The sequence below is a fragment of the Leptonotus elevatus genome, chromosome 12 (assembly GCF_054856555.1).
Source record: "Leptonotus elevatus isolate MCC_2025b chromosome 12, RoL_Lele_1.0, whole genome shotgun sequence".
In the NCBI taxonomy this organism is placed as follows: Eukaryota; Metazoa; Chordata; class Actinopteri; order Syngnathiformes; family Syngnathidae; genus Leptonotus; species Leptonotus elevatus.
The window spans coordinates 16,331,163-16,353,275 of NC_141250.1; the positions used below are offsets into that span (position 1 = coordinate 16,331,163).

At 42.0% G+C, this 22,113-nt stretch overlaps 2 protein-coding genes across 4 annotated transcripts in view; both read left to right on the top strand.

The window, feature by feature from the left end:
• Positions 1–442: 442 nt before the first annotated feature.
• c12h3orf38 (chromosome 12 C3orf38 homolog) lies at positions 443–2,531 on the top strand. The gene is made up of 4 exons (XM_086090755.1): positions 443–621; positions 756–931; positions 1,212–1,450; positions 1,970–2,531. Exons 1-4 carry the CDS (start codon positions 495–497, stop codon positions 2,331–2,333), a joined length of 906 nt encoding a protein of 301 aa, XP_085946881.1. The 5' UTR covers positions 443–494; the 3' UTR covers positions 2,334–2,531.
• Positions 2,532–3,072: 541 nt separating this feature from the next.
• Positions 3,073–22,113, top strand: part of LOC147164761 (FERM, ARHGEF and pleckstrin domain-containing protein 1) — a 45,866-nt gene continuing 26,825 nt past the window's right edge. For all 3 annotated transcript variants that reach the window (XM_086090751.1, XM_086090754.1, XM_086090753.1), the window contains exons 1-2: positions 3,073–3,319; positions 6,560–6,766. In XM_086090751.1, coding sequence (XP_085946877.1) covers positions 6,587–6,766 — 180 coding nt within the window. In that variant the 5' untranslated portion in view covers positions 3,073–3,319; positions 6,560–6,586. The remainder of the gene's footprint in view (positions 3,320–6,559; positions 6,767–22,113) is intronic.

A 22,113-nucleotide genomic window follows, 5' to 3' on the forward strand; every position in this document is an offset into this window, starting at 1 on the left:
TAGGTAGCAATATGATTGACTGCCGCATCCGGCCAGGACACGCACTAAGTGGCCTACGCACATTAAAAAAAAAAAAAAAAAGGAAAAAAAGATGAACATTCCAAATATTTATCACATTTGTAAAGAAAATATTTTTATTTTTTAAATGAAGTTGGTGGGTGCAGCAACCGATCATTTTGTAGTGTGGGATGCGGCAGCCAATCTTCTTCAGCGGGGCGTTTCCTGCCAAGATCTTCAGTGGGGGAAAAAATAAATAATAATAAATAAAAACATTGTAGCGATCGATCTCAGGCTTCCCAATTTGGTAGATTTTGTAGAAACATTATTCTCTTTATCCTTGACATCATATTGTGTTAATAAAAACGAGTTTCTAAATATAAACATAACTCAGAACTGTAGTTTCCCTTCTTGTCTTGCCCGGATATGTTTGGAGTCGGACTCGCCTGTTGTTAGCGGCAAGGCTGCTAGTGCCAGCTTACTTTGTGGCGGATAAAATGTCGCCTCTGTCAGGACCAGAGCACTCTGGGTGTTTGAAAATATTGAATTTGATGTCGAAAGTGGACTTACTTTCACTGAGTGACACTGTTACCAATAAGCTGATTGTCGTGGAGGATGTTACAGGTAAATGTCTTCTCTGTGATAGTTAGCAAGTCAGTTGTTTAGTTAGCTTGTCACATTTCAGTGTTAGAACAATGTCAACATCCCATCACGTCTTCTGTTATTTATTATATATATATATTTTTTTATGTACAAAGAGGCCAAAGAGACAATCCTCTCCTTCACTAAAAATGCAGAGGAGCTTCTGAAAAGGAAGAAGGTTCATCGAGACATCATATTCAAGTACCTGGCCAAAGAGGGGGTGGTGATGCCCCCCAGTAGTGAAAAACACCAGTTGGTGAAGAGGACGCTGGAGCTCTGGTCAAGTGCGGAGGTAGGTCAAGGAACCTATTGAAATATTTGGATGCCCCAATACAAGCACATGTATGTAGCTTTCTGTATCTTGATATAATACATCTTATGCATTTTTGTGGCATACTTTTGTCACAGTTCATGCCCAGACACTTACAATATATGCAGACATAATAATGTGATGTTTGTATGTTCAAATATGTTCACAGTGTGTTTATTAAGTTTTTTTTTTAAAGATATTTGCATGTGGGAGGCATTAACAGTTGTTTGCTGTACATTTACTTCATTGTGATTCTGTTGAGGTGGTGGTTGCAGAACCGGGAGCAACAGATGTTATCAAACAGAGACCAGCGCCAAACACAGCCATGGAGATAGCAGACGTGAAGGCTGACATTGGCTGTGACACTTTAATGCTTGGACAGCAGTTCTGTAGTTGGTTCTTCCAGCTGTTGAACAGTCAAAACACGTCACTGGGGCAGCAAGCTCAAGACTGGGGACCGCAGCACTTCTGGCCAGATGTGAAACTCCGCCTTGTTGCCAGGTATCATTGTCAAAGACTGACTTACTCTTACTGGCCATACACTAAGATTTTTGATACACTAGCCGTGGCTCAGATGAATTCTTTCTTTATTCTTTTCTTCTTTTTTTTTTGTTTTTTGAGTTGTGGGCAAAAATTAGATACACAAGCGCTAGACACTAACTTCACAACAAGCAGCAGATAGTGGGCAACCAAAAAGAGACTAAACGTCTGTTTATTAAACAGACAAAAATATTGCATGGTAGCTTAATGCTAACGCACAATAACAAACGCTACAACGACAATAACGACAGGCTAATGAAATTAACATCAATGTCAGTAGTTATAAACCTTTAAACGAATTGTATTCAAACACAAATGTTAGCAACACATTCAGGTAAACATATTTTCATTGTCTCGCTACAAACAAACAAAAAATACTAGCTTTGTTTTATCATCAAATCTACATGTAGTACATCTGGTGGCCAAGGCATGGACTCCAGAATTAGCGCTGTATTATAAAGTTGTATTTGTCTTCCTCAGAGCTGGAAGTGATCAATTAGAGGAGTTCCTGGGTGACGAACTGGTCAGCTGTCGTCTCCTCGCCTTGACCAAGGAGGAGCATCTTCACTTCAGCCCCAACTTGGAGCCGCACGGTCTCAAGGTTTTGTCTTCCCCCCACGGCCTGGTTCTGGTGGCCGTTGCCGGGACCATCCACAGAGACATGACTTGCCTCGGCGTATTCGAGCAAATATTTGGACTCATTCGCTCGCCGCTGGAGAACAACAGCTGGAAGATCAAGTTTGTCAACATGAAGATCCGAGGACAGGATGCTCTGGTCGGGACGCAGACTGCACCAGCCTTGACTTACAACTCCAGTGAACTGCAGATGCTCTGTACTTTATGACAATTTAAGACCGTTTCAATTTTATTATATCATGTTTTCATTTTACACGCCAAGGAGGTTAACAGAACTCTGTTGTATTCGTAAACCTCACCTTGCTCATTTGATTTTAAAAAGTGAGCTGGAAACAAGTACAACTCTGTAGATTGGGATCCACAAGAACATCAGTTATGTTACTAATAGTGTGTGTGTGGGGGGGGGGGGGTCTCCAATATTTATACTTATGTTAGATTTCATTAAAAAGTGATGAATATGGTAAATATGTAATATATCAAATAAACAGATTATATTGATTTTTTGGATTTCAAAACAGTTCAACTGAAATTAAATGAATCTTTTCCAGAGCCATACTGTCCCCGCCAACGTTTTTTAGTTTTTCCTATAACATGATGTCCTCCGTTGATTCCATGACATCTTCGGAAATGTCCGAACGATGGATGATGTTGGATGTTATTGGAATCTCATCAGTTCACTGAGCCTTGACAAGGAATGTAGACACAAAACTGTTGATACCCCCCCAAAAAGTGAAAGAAAACGCCACAATTATCACGAAAATAAGTGTCAGCTAGCTTAACAAAAATGGCCTGGACAACAATTATACGTCCCCCAAATGATTCGTGTTAGTATCACAAAAACAGTTTCTAAAGTGATGTTCCCACGTTGGCCTCTAGATGGGGGTGTAGCTCCACCAGTGTGTTTCTTCGTCCCGGCTGCGCCTCCTTCCTTTGCGCCGAAACCAGCCTGAGTGAATCAGCGGCTGGCTGTAATCTCGTCTGCAACCGCCGGCTCGCTCACTCACTCACTCACTCTGCCGTCCGCCATGGCGACCGCAAAAAGTCTCTTCTCCGGTCCGAGCAGCACCTAAAAAGTCACCTGGACCGCGTGACCGTGTTCCTTTGGCCCGCCGCCGGACGCCCATGTAAACCACTCAACTGGGGGATCCAAAGGTGTGGAATTAATAAAAGACGCATTTCCGAGGGGAAAAACGGGTAAGATTTCGAGCTCGTCAAGTCCGGTGTGCTCTTGAAGGAAGTGATCCAACTTGTTTGAGGGGATTAGGGTTAAGTCTTACGTGGTTGTTCCGTCATCCTGTGGCTTTCGTGGGAGACACTTGAGGGAAACCTTCACTATATAAACGAACCATTTGCCTTTTGCAGTGCATTAATGCATTTTTGGTGTATTTGCGCAGAAGGCTGCGGCCGTGTCGCTTTTTTTTTTAGACGCTGTAATATGCACGGAAATGCACGTTTACCGGTAATCTAGTTTACACCGCCTGACCAGGTGCGTGTCGTTCACGTTGCACATGATGTATGCAAACATGCTGCGCTTTGCACCAGTCTGCCCCATTAACCTACATTACAAAACCGGACCAGTGGATTCCTTCATTCAATCCCACTGTATCCCTGCAGAGGCTTTAAATTGCGTCCTCGGTTGACTGTATAGACATTTTGCTGGTGTTGCTTGGCTGCTCTCTCGATGATAGATTTCCAATTGGCAAAAAAAAAAAAATATCCCAGTGGGAATTTGTCACGCTCCAACCACACCCCGGTGTGAGTGAAGGATGCTGCTGTGGTTCCAGCTTTGGCACAGCTGGCCGTTTCGGTGCAGAAGGGCCAGTGGCCATCCAGCTGTCACTAAAGCATTCCAGCTGTGCGGTGTTGACCCTCACTGAGGAGCCCTTGTGTGTTGCCCCTGCACACAGAAGAACCACTGTTCCAGGCCAGGAGCGTCTATAAGCCCAGTTGCTTTTTTTCTTTTCTTTTTTAACAGCTCCGTGTTACACATTAGTGGGGAATTTCAAGCTAGCATGTTCAAAGACAGGGTCATTTTCTGCGCAAAACATTTCCACGGGCTCTGGCTTTTTCATACAGGGCCACTTTGCTTTATGACACCAGGCAACGAGGTGCCGGTGTACAATGACAAACTGTTCAGGTCTCTGCATATAGTGACCTATTCAGAGGAAGTCATTGGCCTTGACTCATGACCAGGTGATTCATTGAGTGGCATGGGAGGGTGTGAGCGTGTGTGTGTGTGCCACTTCCTCAGCACTCCTTTTCGCCAGTGTTGATCTGAAATGTTTGTTTGCATTGGAAGTGTGTAAGGTTTAAAAGGTCACTAAATACATGAGCAGCAGTAGACATTTGCCACAAATTGCCAGTAGAGTAATTCTGTGCCATTTTCTAATGCCCGATGTCAGCTGGGATGAGCTCTAGCCGCAACCCTTATATGGATAGGTAGCAAATGGTTGTTTATTATGCACACTGCGCTGGCTAACTAGCTAACTTCTTGCCCAAAGTTAGCTAAGTTGACCTGGACAGGATAAAAGTGGTGTGATTGATGATGTGATGAATCTGTTTCATGAGCGCACAGAATCCTACATTCAAGAGTTTTTAGTTGAGGACAAACCTCAAAATTAGCATACTTGCGGTTCAGCATTCGCAGTTACATTTTGGATCATGTTGTCATAAGCCAAATTGTAATGAGCAAATTATCCAAATGTTGCAAGTAATCATAACTTCACACATGACAATTTACTCACTTGCGCAACAAAACAGGAACAAAGATCCTGGACAAGCCACCATTTTGTCATAACCCGGCTCAATGGCCATGACAAATGAACGGGAGGAGTCAGCTTTGCAAAAAAACAAAAACAAATAATTTATTACCACTGAAAAGACGGAAACGTTGAATAACGACAGGTATGGTGTGTGTCATGTCTGAAAGTAGTGTACATGTGGGTGTGTGAAATAGTGTGATGAAAGGTACATTAATATAGAAAACTAAATGTAATGGTGCATGTGATGCACTCCGCTGAATTGCATTATCCTCTTTGGGCCCTAAATGTTTGGCAGCGGCAGTTGAGCGTCTGCCCACGCTCGTGGGTGCAGAACCCGGATGCACTAGCCGGCCAAGTTCTCAGGATGACATCAGCCGGATGGAATGTGAACTCAGCAGAGAATCGAGCATGGCAGCGTGGATCCTGGAATGAAGGGGGTTTGTGGGCGTCGTGAAATGGAAGTCAACCCTCCCCCAGAAAAGCTTACCAATAATATGTTCTATGCAGCCCCACTAGTCTAAATACGGTATTCTGGTTAATATTATGTTAACGGAATATAAGTTAAGCAGCAAAATCCAGCAGTTTTCATCAGTATCAGAAGGCGGCCATTTTGCCACTTGCTGTCGCGTGAAAATGACATCACAGTTGCGCAGGTCTCAGATAATAACCAATCGCAGCTCAGTTTCAGAAAAAAGGCGAGCCCCGGCCACTGATCTGAATATATTACTGGATAGCCAATAGCCCATACACACCAATACAAGCCGTTGAAGCCACAGGGCGGCCATCTTACTCCTCCCATCTCGCAAGCAGAAACACCCCCTTTTTCTTTCATTGTTCATTTCCTTAGACCCCAATATTAGATTTGGCAGATGCATCTTTTGTTGAATTACAGTTATAATTCTTTAATTAAAAAAAAAATACACGTTTCCTCCTGTAAACATCAATAAGCATATAATTTATACATGTATTTAAGGCAAGTCGTAAAATGTCTCAAGTCCTCTTGTTTATGTTTAACAAATCTAAAACCTCATAAATCATGCTCCTAATTACTCAAGTCTCAAATGTTCTCCAATTTTGATGCTGTAAATGTACAGGATCGTATGCCGAGAAACGTTTTTTAGGAGGAGTAATATGGCGGCTTTGCGGCTTCAAAAGTCTTGGCCTATCGGCTATCCAGTAATATATACAGATCAGTGGCCCCAGCCATTGTTCGTTGCTTGTGTCCTGACCAACTGTGATGTCATCTTCAGTTGACAGCAAGTGGCAAAATGGCCGCCCCCAGAGATAAATTAAAAAACGGCTGGAATTTGCTTTATAATTCATATTGCACAAATGTAATACTAATCAAAATGTCATGTTTAAACCAGTGCGGTCACATATGACATATCATTGTCAAGAAATGTTTAAGGTTGACTTCCCCTTTAAAAAAAACACTGCACTGCAGCCTCGTAATTTCAATGTCAAATCAAATTACCACAGTCTGATTTGTGCCTTGAAATCAGGAACATGCCTAACATTTCTTTCCACTAATCGCTTGTCCCAAAGGCGACCATTAGCAGTCAGTGTGAATCCAGCTTTTCTCATTACTGTGTTAATGTGAACAGAGGGGCGGGGTTCCGTGGACCATTGCATACCGACGTCAGCCCTGATGCCGTTGGTGACGTCTGTGCAGGGTGGGCAGTGAGCAGCGCAGGGCGACATGGCAGATCCCGACCCGGAGGCCGCGACGTCGAGAGCAGGGCACCGTCTCGGGGCCCCGGAGACTCTTGGCATCAGTACGCTAGACCCGGCGCACAGACCCCCGGCCATGCCCGCCGGAAGGCATGTCACCGTCAGGGTCCATATGTTGGATGACACAGAGGAGCTCTTTGATGTCTCGGTGAGTTTCCAAAACATTTCCTGTTTTTATTGGTCTGACGAGTCTGGTAACTGGTTGGCATGGCGACTGCATGATGTTAATGTTTTTAATTTATTAATGAAACTGGAGGGATCTTATTACTGTGCACATGTCATGGTTCATCCATTAAATTGTCTCAAACGGCTTCTGCTGACTACCTCCTACATATTCAAGTGCCCCATCTACTTGGCATGCAGGGGGGTTGAGGATTTGCCCACGCACTCTTGTGGAAAATCATGTTGTTCATGTTGATGTTGACTAGCTATGGATTGACAGTCGCATAAGTAAACATAAAAGGAGAGGGTTTGCGGAAAGTTGATGCTTCTTCAGTGTATTTTGTGATGTATGTGAAACATGGAACCAAGCAAAAGAACGATAAGAGTCTCTTCTTTCATTAGGAAAAAAAGTACATTTCTATCAGTTTCCATTTTGCAGCAATTAGCATTAGAATATAGCGAGGTTTCATCATTATTCACAAATCTATTTAGAAATGTGAGTAAAAAAAAAAGTTTTTTCAACATGGCTCTGGTTGATCTCTTTTGCTCTGCTGCCACCTGCAGGCCGTTTGTGTTATAACTACCATTTCTTCAACTGTTCTTTGCAGTTGAGAGGCTGCATCAAAGCCTTATGTAAAAACATAAAAAGCGTATAAATATGTCTTTGGGACTCTTAAACATTTAAAATTACTTTACTTTGGGAAAAATGACGGAACCAGTAACATAACGCAACAGCAATCCCATCAAAATTACAATACAAATACGAACTGAACACCAATCACTGGAAATCTGTCCATTTTTGCTCCATAATTGGGTTATTTTTGACCCAACTGGTTTTAGAGTGTACCTTTTGTTGGCAGTGACAGAGAAGAAAAGTTTAGAAGTTTAAACTAGCACAAGTTTCACATGGAACTTGAGGACATCTTGTTATTCTTCTCATTACTGCAAAAATATCACACAGGAGAGCCATGTAATTAAAGGATGGTGATGTGTAAAATGTTTTACATAATTAATGGCTTGAAATGGAAATAAGCCACTTACGGCTAAAAATAGCCCTAATCAAATTGTGCATCAGCCGGTACAGTATTTTGATTCCCCAAACGTTGTACAATTTAAATTCCGGTCTCGCATTGTCTCGTTTGTCCCCAAATGCAGAGCAATGCGTTATGTTGCCTCTTGCTGTTGACCTGAATACATCTTTTGTCCCAGAGCTGCGGAAGCAAATGGAAGCTTTATTCAGTCAATTTAGCTGGCATTATGTCCTAAAAAATTCATTCGGCCCAATCGTGTTTTGCCTGGAGGCGTCTTCACACCAAAGACAAACACGGTCTCCTAACTTTACTGTGATTACCTGCTGACTCTCTCAGTTTTAATTTTTTTTTTCTTTTAGGACAGAGAGTCTTATTAAAACATTTTGAGTCGTTTTCATCTCACCCAAGACTCTGTGACACCCCAGTAAGGTTTAAATGTCCTTTTTCCTCATTGTTCACGAGCTGTCGGGCCTCCGGCGGCCCCCAGGAGACGCACACCTCCGACTTTAAAAAGCGCTGCTCGACAACATACTTTGTTAATTATTAATGGCGTTTTTAATCGAGTAACTGAGCGGTGCCAGGCCTGCGCACATGAATTTATAGTCTGAGTGACCGAAGGTATAAGGTCGAAAACCTCTTTGGCCGTAAATGATACCAAAAGTCTGCGGTTCTTTTTTTTTCTTTTCTTTTTTTTCTCTCTCTCTCTTTTTTTTTCCCAAGCAGTTCAAAGAGGCAGGTTTCCAGCTGAGTGGGCAGGGTATCAGATGGTTGAGAGACAAAAGGGGCCATTCCGTCATGTTGGGGGTCACATACCATACTGTGGCCTACTTAGCCGGCTGACTGGGAACACGTATGTAGATGGTAATGACGTTTTGGCCACACAGACATGAATAACAGTGGAGTAGATGAGCCAAATCGGGGCTGGATGATGAAGGTGTAAAATTTCATCGTAGCCTGATTGCAATACTTGTTTTGTTCTTCAAAGTCATTTGCTCAAATGGAAATGGACTATTTTTTTTTACTTGTACAGACTTCAAACCAAACCACTCAGACTCATCAGTGTTTGCTCAAGGCGTTTTCAAAGTTGCCTGTGCCGAGTGTGATCAAATGGGGGATGGGGAAATGCTTTTAGGCCACATTTCTTGGGAAAATGTTGGGAGTCATCATCATCATCAGTAACACATGCAGCAGCTATTAGAAACTTGAAAATCATAATTCTCTATAGTATCTGTAAAATAGGTTCTGCTCCTTTATTTCTTATTTCACCATAATGAGACGTGTGCTTGACCTTTGCTTTGCACATTAGAGCCTGGGTTTGGTGTGCGAAGTAACCCTTCATCTCTTGGCATTTCCATGTACTGTGAGAATTGATTTTGTGCCATCACAGTCTTAATGTGTCACTTTTGTCTCTGCAATTACTACTGAAAGCAACAGTAATTGGTTCGCCTGGAATCCGCCATACGTTGACATTGGGCTGTGTGTACATGGCAGGTGCTTTGCGGGGGATGTTGAGATCATCTCACCACCTTGTCATTGAACATTTTAAACGCCCCCTCTTGCTGTCTTTGTTTTTATTCTGTTGATGTTATTAGAGGATAATCCATCATTATAGTCTATAATACTCTAATCTGTCTGTAGAGGCTTGAGATACAAACCTGAAGATTGTGGTGCCCTACGGGGGGAGCACAATACATGGCTTTGCACCATTCGGTGATGGGTCAAAATGAGTAGCTGTTGAAAACGAATGCCGAATCAGAATTTTCCAATTCAAGTCACTGCATATCTAACATAGCCTATTGTTGTCCGAGAGGAATGATGCCCTATCTAAGTACATGGGCGAAAGCTACTTATGTGCTATATTTGTGTGAATGCCCAAAAGTAGTTACGGAAATATTGGGTCTGCTACCGCCGTCCTAGCAACAAGACTATTTGGCCGGCGAACCCCGTGCTAGCAACAAACGAAAGATCTGGTGTCCACGTTTGAAAACTCCCTAAGAAACAAACTACGTAGCTTAGCGCTAGCTCGGATGAGGCTAGTTGATGGATTTAAAATGGGACCACAAAAAATGAAAGGGAGTTTTCAAACTTAGTCGCCAGACCTTAACAAACAAACGACCTTTGGCGCTAGCTAGGATGAGGATAGCAGATGGATTTAAAATGGGACCAAAGAGAAAAAAAACGGCATGGGATCTTGGATCTTAAAGTAAGTTAAGCTAAACCTTTCTGTGTGTTGATATGTTGCGTCATTTTGGTGGTGTGTGTTATCTCCAATACGTTTTTGGCTTTGTAAACATATGACACAGTACAGAATCAGATACTTCAGTGCATTCCATTTACTTTTTGACAGAACTGGATTTTTCATTTGGTGGATTGTATTTTGGCATATGTATTGAGTATGTAACTCATTCAAGTGAATTAGGTCATTCGGTGGCCAATGCCAATATGAATAGCGAATGCAGATTTTGGTCCAAGTCCGAGTTTTTGTGTGTGTGTGTGTGTGTGTGTGTGTGTGTGTGTGTGTGTGTGTGTGTGTGTGTGTGTGTGTGTGTGTGTGTGTGTGTGTGTGTGTGTGTGTGTGTGTGTGTGTGTGTGTTTTTTTTCCAACCTCTTGACTCCGATTAAGAATAGAGTTTAGCATTGTGATTGTAAGGATTCTCATATCAGATGGGATTAAATCCCCATACTCATTCACAATCACGCTTGACTGGTGTCCGGTTCAAGATGTAGTCCTTGACTCAGATTAAGTAGCATGGAATAAACGAATAAGCATCTGTCAGCGTATTCTGTCACCTGTTATTGAATATCTGCCCTTCACCACTGTCTTACTCTTAATGCTGGAAGAGATCCACCATATTCCCATCGCCACAAGCACGCTTACTGCATGGAACTGAGCAGAGACCACCCAGGCCAGCAGAGGACTATAAAGAAAAGGCCCGTATGGGTTTCAGTAGGAATCACAAGAGTGCTTATCAAGCCACCATACCGTCCGTCACCCATTCACTGGGATGGTACCCAATTAGCGCAGTTGCGGTGTGCCTTGTTACCAGTTGAATAGCGATGAGGACCTTACGACATCATGAAGGGCTTCTTTTAACTCGCTCCTCAGTATTGCTTGTCCCTTGACTCACTGAGCTAAGTGTGTGTATTCTTTGGCTGCTGACAACTGCGTAGCAGAGCCTAGCAAGTCCGATACAGTGAACCCATACTGAAAATTGATGCTACGTCCCAAAAAGGTCTTACATTTCCTGTAACTGCCACAATGTTGTGGCAAAGCAATTTGCTCTATAAGATGAGGCTACGGCCTGATTAAATGAAACCCTCTTCACTTAGATAGTTTCTTGGCAAAGCAAAACAGTGAGACAGTTGAGAGTTGTGATAGGACATTGATCCGTTTCCGTGCCCACAGTCGTGTCTCAAATCGTCTTTAGCCATTGAAGTAAATAAATAGATTAAGTAGAATGTAAAAGAATCAAAACATTTTTGCGTCATTTAATGTTGTCATCCTATTCATTGTGCTGCTCCTTCTGGTGTGTCCGCTTTGGCCACCAGGAGGTAGTAAATAGCAGAAAAATACTTCTACTACCAGTGTAAGTGGCTTAGTAAAAAGCTGTAATTTTTCATACAGGATTTGGAATATTTGAATTTGTGAGTATTGTTATATCTGTCCACATTTGTTGCTTCACTGTGTTATAAAACAACTGAAGCCGTTACTATCAATGCTAACTGTTAGCATGTCAGTGGCATTAGCTCCCGGCCCATTCTTAAGGCACCAGGGGTGGTTCATGCACTTTTTTTTTTTCCCTATCACCTGCCAAATCCATGTATGTTAGGTTAATTGAAGACTTTTTAAATTGCTTGTCATTTGACTACAATACATGAAATATAAGTATATGTGCCTTGTATTTGTTAGCTAGGCTAGGTTTCAGCTCACTCGTGGCCCTATCGGGACAATAAATGTAGTTATTCAATATATATATAGTTTTCAATTTTGGAACTTCATACTCCCTCATACATGCTGCCTTTATTATTTCAGACTACCAAAAGGTTCTCAGTAGCTCATGTTTCACGCGGTGTATTTTTAAGTATGACATGTTGACTTGGAGAAACGGCTGAGCTCAGATTTGGGGGTGGGGATGAATGTTTCTTTTTCTTGTCATGGAGCGGCGCGCTAAATCCTTTTAAACCTGGTCGCCATGGTGGGGTTGCAGTCTGCTTCTCCTCGCTTACATTGCTTAAGGCGTAGAAGTGGCACAGCGATTTAGTCACAGTGGACATGATTTGGGGGAAGATGTTTTTTCTTTGGGTGTAAGAGAATTTGATTGGCTGGTGCAGTTTTTGAGGAGCAATGGGAAGCAGCCATTAACCCAACTCCCTTTTGTACCATGTTAGCGTTTTCAAAAGCCATTAGCGTTTCCTCTCAATTCTCTAATATGACTCATCCACTATTAATGGTATTTTTTCAGTACCTCAATGCAGATGGTTGGTTTCGGGCTGATTGAGTCAGACTGCAGTGATGAATGAAACTACAAGGCTGGTTTGAATCTTAAGGAGATGGTGATAAACTTCCCAACCAGCCGAGTGGGCTTGTCTTTAATGAGGAATGCAAATGAAGGAACGGTGCAAGTCTACCGATAAATGGCCTCCTTTTATTATACCCCCCCCCCCCCCCCATGTCAACCAACAAAATGATTGCAGCCCCACCAGGGAGACATCAAGAGAATCTTGATACGGCAATAATGCTGGGAATTGCCACCTCCCCAGGTATCGTTTCCACATCCATTTATTCACTAGATATATTTTTTTATTTATTCACACTTTGGGGAGTCTTAAAATAGATGTTTCTTGCTCCTGTTCTTTTCCCAGCAGGAGAGCTTCTCGCTGCTTTTAAGTTGTCTTCTTTTTTTTTTGAAACACAGCCAGTAACATTCTGCGAATGGCTTTAGAGTCCCTTTGTGAGCATACAGTATATCACAATTAAACGCAAGTCGAATCTTTGAAAGGTTACACGGAATCAGGCGGCCTGTGTGTCGGTTGCCATGGCTACAACAGAGGTGGGTGAGGAGCGTCAGTGGAGAGAGTCTTCCACTGATGTGCAAGCAGTTGTGGTGGTGGGGGCTGAGGGACGTGCGTTGGGGTGATGGGGGATTCCGCGCAGAGCCTCATGTGCTACTAGCATGGGGATACCCGGCCACACAACAATTAAGGATAACAGATTCCATAACAGGACTCCTCTCCGGTTTCACTTTTATTGAAGGCGCTGCTGTCAGCTGTCATGGCCGTGTCTACGTATGTCCCCTGGAACGTGCAACTGAAGTGCTATCGTATTCTCCTCAATCTCCACCTTGTACTGTATAATGTGTCACAATGGCAGCTGTTTATAGATGATGGCTTTTGTATTAGAGTTGAGGCCGTTCGGTCATGATCCATGTTTCATCCTATGAAATGAGGACCACCATGAAAATGGAATGCTCATGACCAGGAAAATTCTATTTCTTACTTATTTATATATACTGTGTATAAAGAAATTTTTTTAAGTGGTAGGGGTAAAGGAGGGTCTAAAAACAGCTGGCACTGAATGAGTTATATCCTTATTGTGCTTCCGGAAATGGATTCCAAGTTCCATTTACAGTCTTTCATTAGGTGACTGGCCACTATCAATTTCATAGTTTAGAAATCATCATAATCGACTTTTATTATTAAAAGCATATATCAACTGAATGTGAGATTCAGAAGTCATTCACTCCCAGCCATTTTCACTGAAGCAATCCCCTTCATTCCTGGTTGTTTTACTGGATTTTGACAGATTTTGCAAGGCCCATAGAATATTGTGTTCTATTGCTAATCTTACCAAAATAAAGATTAGAGTCTATAGTATATATTTCTATCTGTTTCCATTCTACAGCAATTAGCATTAGAATATAGCTAAGTTTCATTATTCACAAATCTGTTTAGAATTGTAGGTAAATCAGCTTGTTTGCGACATGACCCTGGTTGATCTCTTATACTACCAATAATAACTACCATTGCTTTAACCATTCTGTGCAGTTCAGAGGCTGCATCAAAGCCTTCTGTATGCTCTAGCATAAAAAAACGTCTATATACGTCGTTGGGACACTTAAAACATTTCAAATAGAACGTATTTGTACATTTTTGATTAAATGAGTTAAGTTGTACAGTAGTTAGAAAAAGTTCATACAAACTGTAACGAACGAAATAAACACGTGATGAGCACATTCGCCGAGGTAATCAACACGCAGGCTGGCTGGTTAGCCAGCCGCTAACCTGAGTTCACAACTCTACACTGGCATTCGCTGACACCCATATCACTCACCGTGCATTCGCTACTTGCTTTCGAAGTCATGGTTGCTACAATGTATAGAATGTAAGAATGGTGTGGGCAAAAAGTAATGCTTGCACATCATATGCATATTTTGTATTGTGGTTTAATAATATAAAATCTATTTGTATCCAATTACTCGAATACTTGATTCTAAATATATACTATAGCCAAAGCAAAAACAAAAAAAACACCTTACAAATGTACCCCCACATGTTTGTTTTTTTAAACATTAACACAAGTGTAAAAGTATGGAAAAACACTTTACTCACATGATCTATAAAGTCATGCTTGCCTTTTTCTCATAGCTGGAAATTGACATTCTGCACTCGGGGCGAGCGGGCTTATCTCGCCCTCCCGCATATCCTGGCAGTGTAATTCCGCTGCAGAGGGCAGGAGCCACCGAAGATGAGCGAGTGTGGGGATAGAGTGGTGGCGGGTGGCTGATGAGAATACTAAGACGCTGGAATGTTGGGAGCAATTGTTATTACATGGAAGGTGTGGCGATGAATCATGATGCATGATTTTAATAAAAAATTGTAGCTCATGTAATGAACACACAAATGCATCATCACCTGATATAGAAACAAATTGCTGTATTACTGACTATTAAAAGTATTCATTAAGAGTGCAATCACATTCATACCAAGCTGTTTTCATATGCAGGTTTGTTTTAGTTTGATAAGGTGCAACACAAAAAATTTAACTAGTCAACAAATATGACCAGCAATATGCTTTAAAACCATCCAAAATGTGTTTGCAACACGGTGTAAAGCGGTGTGAAAAGCCCCCATTTTTGGCCTTTAAAGCAGAGTATTTAAAGAGCACCCAGGCACTAATGAAACATTTCTATCGCGCGTTTGTTTTGTATACTGTGCACGCTTTGGGGGGGGCGGCCTGCCGAGTATTATAAATCTCTCATGTTGTTCCTATGGTAACCATGCATGGATGTACCTTTCGCGGAACATCCTTATGATCCAGTTGACTCTACGGGCTTATGTTTACCAAGCAACCCCCATTGTGACAGACGCACCAAAGTGGATGCCATGACATTTTCCAACCCGTTCATGCATTATTCCATTGAACCTTCTTCCCCTTTGAGAAATCTCTCTGATCCGTTCATTAAGCTCCTCGACTGCGGAACGGTCTGCCATTAGACTCGGTAGCAGCAGGGTCGTATTTGGCGGGCGTGGCCGACTCCTCCCGGCCCCGGTTGCCTGTGATCTTGTCCTGCTCTCATATAAAGGGTAAAAGCCTTCTGGGATTGGGTGTGAGCCGCGCCACGACCCCCTTTTAATAAATTATGAATTTCTCATTGAGATTCAGGTCGATAATTAACACGTCTGAACTGAACAGTGCAATATCTTGTAGTGACTGTTGTACCTGGGAGCACGGACTGCACCGTTCTTGTCCTTGCCTCCTGGAAATGTTCTTACTTCTTAGACACGCATTACATTTACTGCTTGTTTACAGCGACACTAAGGACTAGGGCCAGTGACAGGGCACGTGTATAGAAATATTTTCCAAGCTAATGAGCATTAAACCAAACTATGAGGAAGTCAGTCAATAAAGCCCATCTCGACAGTCTATCAACGCGTTTGTCGTTACTTTGCTCTTGGTTTCTCACGGCAGGGCAACAAACGAAGGGAGTTTGCCATTTTGTTGTGATGAACTCTCCTGCTAGCTTAGCGGTAGCTAATATGATGCTAGTACACTAGTACAAAACAACTATTTAGCCAGCTAATGAGCATTAAACTAAACTATGAAGAAGTCAGTCAATAAAGCCCATCTCGACAGTCTTTCAAACGCGTTTGTCGTTACTTTGCTCTTGGTTTCTCACGGCAGGGTACTACTGTAGTATTTCCAACACCTAATGGGGGTCATTTTAGTGTGCGGCAAAGCAAAGTGAAAAACTTGATAGGTGTTCCGACTGATCCACCAACCGCAACAGCATGTGATCCTGGGTCGCCATGGCAACGACACGAGTTGCGCTTTTCCTTATTACAAGCTAGCGCACCATCCACTCGAGCTGTCATTTTCATTACATGACACATTGTTTCTTTAAGCCGTAATCAAAACTGAAATGCTGTCAGTCAGCGGTGATCCCCAAATGTATTTATTGACATGTATCAGAAATTCTTTCATTTCTTTACCTGGACACCTGAGTCCTGCCATGGGCTTCTCTGTAATTGAATCTGGGGCTCTCTCGGGAAAATGAAGGCTACATGTGACTGGGAAGGTGGATGAAGAATATTTTGAGGCGAGGAAAAGCCGCACACACGCAATAGCGATTGTTTTTCCTGAGTGTGACAAGTAAAGAAAAAAAACGGTAGCTGCAGTTGTGCAAACGGTTGTGTAGTGCACTTCAGGGGATAGCCAAGTAGTGGATTCTTCTGTCCTGCAGCAAGAGGTGCAGCTAAGCTCAGGTTGTATCCACTACACTTTTTTTTTTTTTTGTCAATCAAACCTCTTTGGCATTCTTTAAGCTGCCCTCATCCAACTGTTGAATGCTAAAATGAGGAAGTCCAACTCAAAAGAATCAAAGCACGGTCAATGGGGGGCAACCAGGCAATGATCCTTAATAGATCTTAGTGGATTTGTCTGAGGGGGAGTGTCGTGTCTGTCACTCTGAGAGCAGTCGAGGTGCCGGTATAATTTGCACACCCCTGCTCACCATTCAACACTTGAGTGCAGATTTGTATTTTTATGATACATTTTAGTAGTCATTTCGATTTAAAAATCCAAACTAAAAATTTGCTGACGTTACTGCAAACGGAGTGTGGCCCCAAATGCAGAAGCTTGTAACGGTATGTCACATGCATTTGATTAGTGAAACCACAATCAAATGACTACAACACAAGTGTGGTGATTATACTGAGCGATTTAATGCGAACCATGCGCCTGCAATTAAGAAGAGCACGTTGTTGTTTTTATGTTTTGGGTGTTTTTGCATACAAGTTGGAAACTTTCTGGAGAATTTCTGTATGGGAGAAATAAGGACTAAACAATTTAGAAATGTAATCTGAATGTGATATTTTTTTTCCTCAATATTGTGATCTAATAATGTGATTATTTTTCTTCCCATGTATTTTTAACACATGCACAAAATAGATTAATCTGTATTTAAAAAAAAAATTATCACAAAAATTTTGGTTTATGCAAAAAAAAACATTAATATGAAAGACTGAGATCTGCTTCAATTACAGTTGTTAACGTACTAAACAGAGGAAGTCCACTTGTGCACCATCCATTGTAATGAAAACCTGCTGTACATAATTATTTCTAGTAAAATAATAAACACATTAGCCTTAATCAATTCTGATCATTATTGTATTTGCGAAGGCAAAATGGCAAAATCTTTGTCTCATCCCTTTTATTGGATCTCGCGCAGGTGTGGCTAATACAAGTCAGAGCTAGCTATGAATTATTTACAGGACTGCTTTGACTGTTACGGATGCTCAGTGCACCTGCATTGCTCCGTGGGGACAGATAACGATGGTCAGTGGTTATTTAAGAACATACTTTTACACTGTATTACAGTTCCCCTTGAAGCAGTCCACTCTAGTACAATGTCTATAATGCAACTTTAAATGCATTTCTACTGGAGACGGGCGGTTAATTGGTTGAATGTATGGATTTGATTGATTGTATCTTGGCTATATTAACGTCAAAAATTCATGTGAAGTATTTCTATTAGTTAAACAATTATTTTTATTCCATTAAATTTTTATGAAAATCTAGCATTTTTTTATTGTACATTTATAACGGATATAAAATTATCATGCGATTAATTACGATTAAATGCCCCTTATTTTTATTTTATTTTTTTAATTAGGCCCGTCAGGCGATTAAAGTTTTTTATTGTAATTAATCACATGACTTCACTAGTTAACTAACGATTAATCTGTTCTAAATTTACAATAATTGTATTTTCTAGGTTTTCATACTCTTGTTAGCAAAAGTGGAAAAAAATGTGAAACTAACAGAAATAGTTCAAATGAATTTTTGACGTCTATAGCCGTCAATGGCAGTGAATGAGTTAAGGCACAATTAAGTGCCCCAGAAAGAAAATTGTGATGTCAGCTACCTTGAGCTTTGATGATCCTGTGTATAAATTTGTTCAGTACAATACGGTATAGAGACCGGATCGGCCCACGAATAGCAATAATCGTGTATAATTTATGGCCATTTCCCCCCCCCATAAAATGCTGATAAACATTCAATATACATTTTTCACAAATAATTGAATCAAATGGAATTTTCTATTTTCAAGATTGAAAAAAAATATTTATGTATGCGAGGGTCCACTGTAAAATAACAATCAATCACCACAGGCCAAACCATGCTGCATACTGTTGCGTTACCAAGGAGACCTGGTTGTAAAAGTGAGCCAGCTTCACGAGACTAAAATCTATTTGCGTCCAAAGCGAAAGACCTCAGGTTGCACTTCTTCAAAGCTCTTACAAGCAGTGTCACTCGTAGCCCTGCTTCATCTATTGTTGATGTGTTGTTGAATTAGTCAGAAGGATTGCTTCTTCCTGAGAGTAAGCCTAAACCTCAGAGTGGCCGCGCGTGCGTCCAGCGCGCCCCGGCTGTGCGTGCTTGCAGCGCTATCGCAGCCCAGCTAGTCGGCTTAAGCTCTCAGCCAGTGATTTTGGATGTGCCGGAGAATACTCAAAATAGGATGTGGTCTTAGCATCCTTTGTACTTTATCTTCCAAAATCCATGCATGTGGTCACAGTAATTGCATCATTATGTCACGCAGGGATACAAATTGCACCCAATGCCCAGGAAGGATACAACGGAGGCATTTTAGAATATTAGTTGGAATTAAGCACATTTCCTGTTGCGCCGGCCGAATGAGTTCAAATTCGCTCATTTATTGGGAGCTACAATTCTTTCAATGTTGCTATGGTTACAGTGGGGTCTTGCCGTGGAGAAATGTTGTCATCACCGGGACCTAAAACCTTCCAGGAAGTGGCAGCCTTCCGACATGCAGCAACAGCTGCCTGCCTTACATTTGCAATTTCCCAATGTCAAGGCCCGCCACTTCTGTGGAAAATGAGCCTTATTCTCTCAGCACAGTCTTTTACCAACAAGTGCTCTTTGTGTCAGTCGTGAAAATATCAGAAAAAAATATCCCAAATCGTTAGTTTCATAATGTCTGTTTTCACCCAGTAGATGTAGCAAAACCAATTGTCCAAACGTTTATGATTTACAGATGATAACCGCTTCTGCGGGGCCACCATGAGGCGGACACGTGTGCTCACCACACATTTTATTCCCTATCTACACCTAGCCAACACTGTTGCCAGGCAACCAGGCTGCCATAAGGCTGCTCATGGTTTCATCTGAAGATTTTGCTTACTTTTGGCAATTCATTAGAGGTTTCGAGCAATGTAAGAGCAACTAAGATCGCAATATATTTACTTGGCTTTGGATAGCAATGTGGCGTATTAGTTAGCGTGCCATCAATCTCTCTTTCTGGCCTTTTTTGTTTTTCATGTTCTCCCTAAAATTTATGGAACGTGAATTCCCATGAAGAAGTTTAGGAACGATTCAATTTTGGAAATTGTCAATGTGTATTATAGGAATTACTTGTTATTACTTTAGCTAATGCTAAACGCTATCTTGCTCAACAGCACTAAACAAGTTAATACACTCACCATTATGCAGCCTTTTTTGCTTGATCAAGGCAGCTAATGCCTTGCAACAATGGAAATATGCCTGACCAGCAACGGCTTTTATAAGGCTAGTAGATAGAACTACATTTTCCATGATTCTTAGACATTGAAGCGCGACGTGCTTGCTAGCGATTACATGCAGATGAGAACGTGAATGTGAAAGTAAATGGGAAGGAATTGAACAGTTAAATTCCCTTTTAATTGGTTCACCGTATGAGTCGCTATGATAACTGTGTGATTGACATACAAACAGCACCCAAAAAAAAGTGACGCTGGGACAGGACCTGTGTAGCAGCGGGACAAAACATTTGTGTTGGCGAAATCCGCCGGGACTCGGGACTCGGGACTCGGGACTCAAGGCTCAAAACGGGACTGTCAAATCGGGGACGTCTGGACACCCTAAGCATGCTCCCCCCCTCTTGATGATAAACTAAAAAAGGCTAATCCTGAACAGATTAAAATGTTGCATAGGATCCTACTGATGTTTGGCGTCCGAGTGAGAGTTAATCCAAGTTCTACCAAACCAAATTCAGTTTGCATTGTAGTTTTTTTGCATTGCCATTGTCAAATGTGAAAGCTACCTAATTATGTTGGAAGGAGCTACAGATTCTGCTACCTTTTTTCTTTCTTTTTTTTACCCTGCTGTGGGACGCATTCGTGATGCAGTTCAATGTGTCAACTCACGAGCACTCCGCAACGTTACAGTAACTGAGAGTGCATCACAAGCCAGAGAGCCTCCGGATTTGCCACTCTGCAAGGCTAAGTCGTTTAAGGCTAATCTTCCAGGAGCTCAATTGATTGGCCTCTCCCGGAGAGCGGCATGTGCCGCTGTCATTATTTATTACTGGTGGAGATTAAGGTTAAAAGCAGGAACATGCAGCAGGGCAAGCCGCAACAGAGAATCTGATTCTTCGAGCTCCTATAGTCTCATCCATCCCCCGCGTTGAAGCAGGTGGATGTGGCGAGTTAGCGCTACAACAGCTGAAGCAGACTTTCATTCGTTCAGTAGCAGGCAGGGCTCTGACAAGGCGAGACAGTTTTTTTTGTTTTGTTTTTTAATTGGTCTCAAAATATTGCTTTAGTTTTTGATGGTCAGGCAGGTTTTTGAGGGAGGAAACTTGTTGTGTGTGTGTGTGGCTGTGGTTCAAACTTTCATCACAACCTCCTTGTCCTGACCTTGAGGAGCTTGTCGCTCCTTTCCGCTCAATTAATCTCACGATTAGCCCGCCGATTGCCATTATTCTTACACTTCTATTTTTCATCTGTATTCCCAACTTGAGCTTCAGACACGGTTCTCATCAAATCGCTTTTATTTCTAGAAGGAGTTTTCATCAAAGAAGGTTTAATGAAGCCATTTAAATTGGGCGTTTTTAAATGCATTTCCTTAATTTACAATGGGGAAATTAACGGTCAATTAATCGATTCATTTATTTGAGCAGACTGGATGACTCGGCGGGCAACAGCTGTTTTTGAATGCAAGGATTGGGGCCCATGGAAAATGCGAGTGACTTGCTGCGGCGGAAGTTTCTTCTTCTTCTAGTACTTCTTCTCCTCTTCCTTCTTCTCCTGCGTTTACTCATCAGTATAGGTAGTTTTTACCCCGAAATCTTGACTCAACGTACTGGGTCGGTCAAATTGTCAACCCAATGCAATGGGTATAAATAAGTATCGGCTCGGTCCCTTATTGACCCAGCACTTTGTTAGCTACTTTACGCAATTTGAATTGCTTCTACCCCAACAGTTTAGAATATTCCCGTCCCATCCCTTCTGTAGTACTGTCACATTTGCTCGGAATTGCCTGTGCGGTCTTGACCGTCGAAATTGGGCAAACTCTGTGAACGCCACATGTACGTTTTAACACGTTTCTTTCTTTATTTACTGTTCCTAAATGCGAAGTGAAGCATCCACCCCGTGAGTGATGTTAATCCCTTGCAGGGATGGGGTTTTGCTGCGGTGACCGAGCAGCAGGGGGTCCAGAATTTGCTGCATTCTGAACAAGGGATTCAGGCAGATGAAAGAGAGAGGCCAATCGTTTTGGTCATTCCAGCCGCCTTAAAACCTCCCTCTGCCCTCATGCTTACTCTAATGAGTTAGGCACAGTTAACCTCCGCCATGAAAACATTTTAGTGGCTTCTCACATCAGTGCACAACTTTTTCTTTTTCTTTTTTGTGGGGTGGGGTGGGGGGGGGTGAACATACCAAAGAGACTCCCTTTCCTTTCTGCTTGAGCAGCCAGTCAGCCAGTAAATATGCACACCCACAACTGTTAGATCTCCCTGAT

What these genes read in the sequence shown, in the direction of transcription:
- c12h3orf38 (XM_086090755.1), top strand. Translation starts at nt 495, where the DNA reads ATGTCGCCTCTGTCAGGACCAGAGCACTCTGGGTGTTTGAAAATATTG. An exon ending in TGTCGTGGAGGATGTTACAG is followed by an intron (nt 622 to 755) that starts GTAAATGTCTTC and finishes TTATGTACAAAG; the next exon opens with AGGCCAAAGAGACAATCCTC. An exon ending in AAACTCCGCCTTGTTGCCAG is followed by an intron (nt 1,451 to 1,969) that starts GTATCATTGTCA and finishes TGTCTTCCTCAG; the next exon opens with AGCTGGAAGTGATCAATTAG.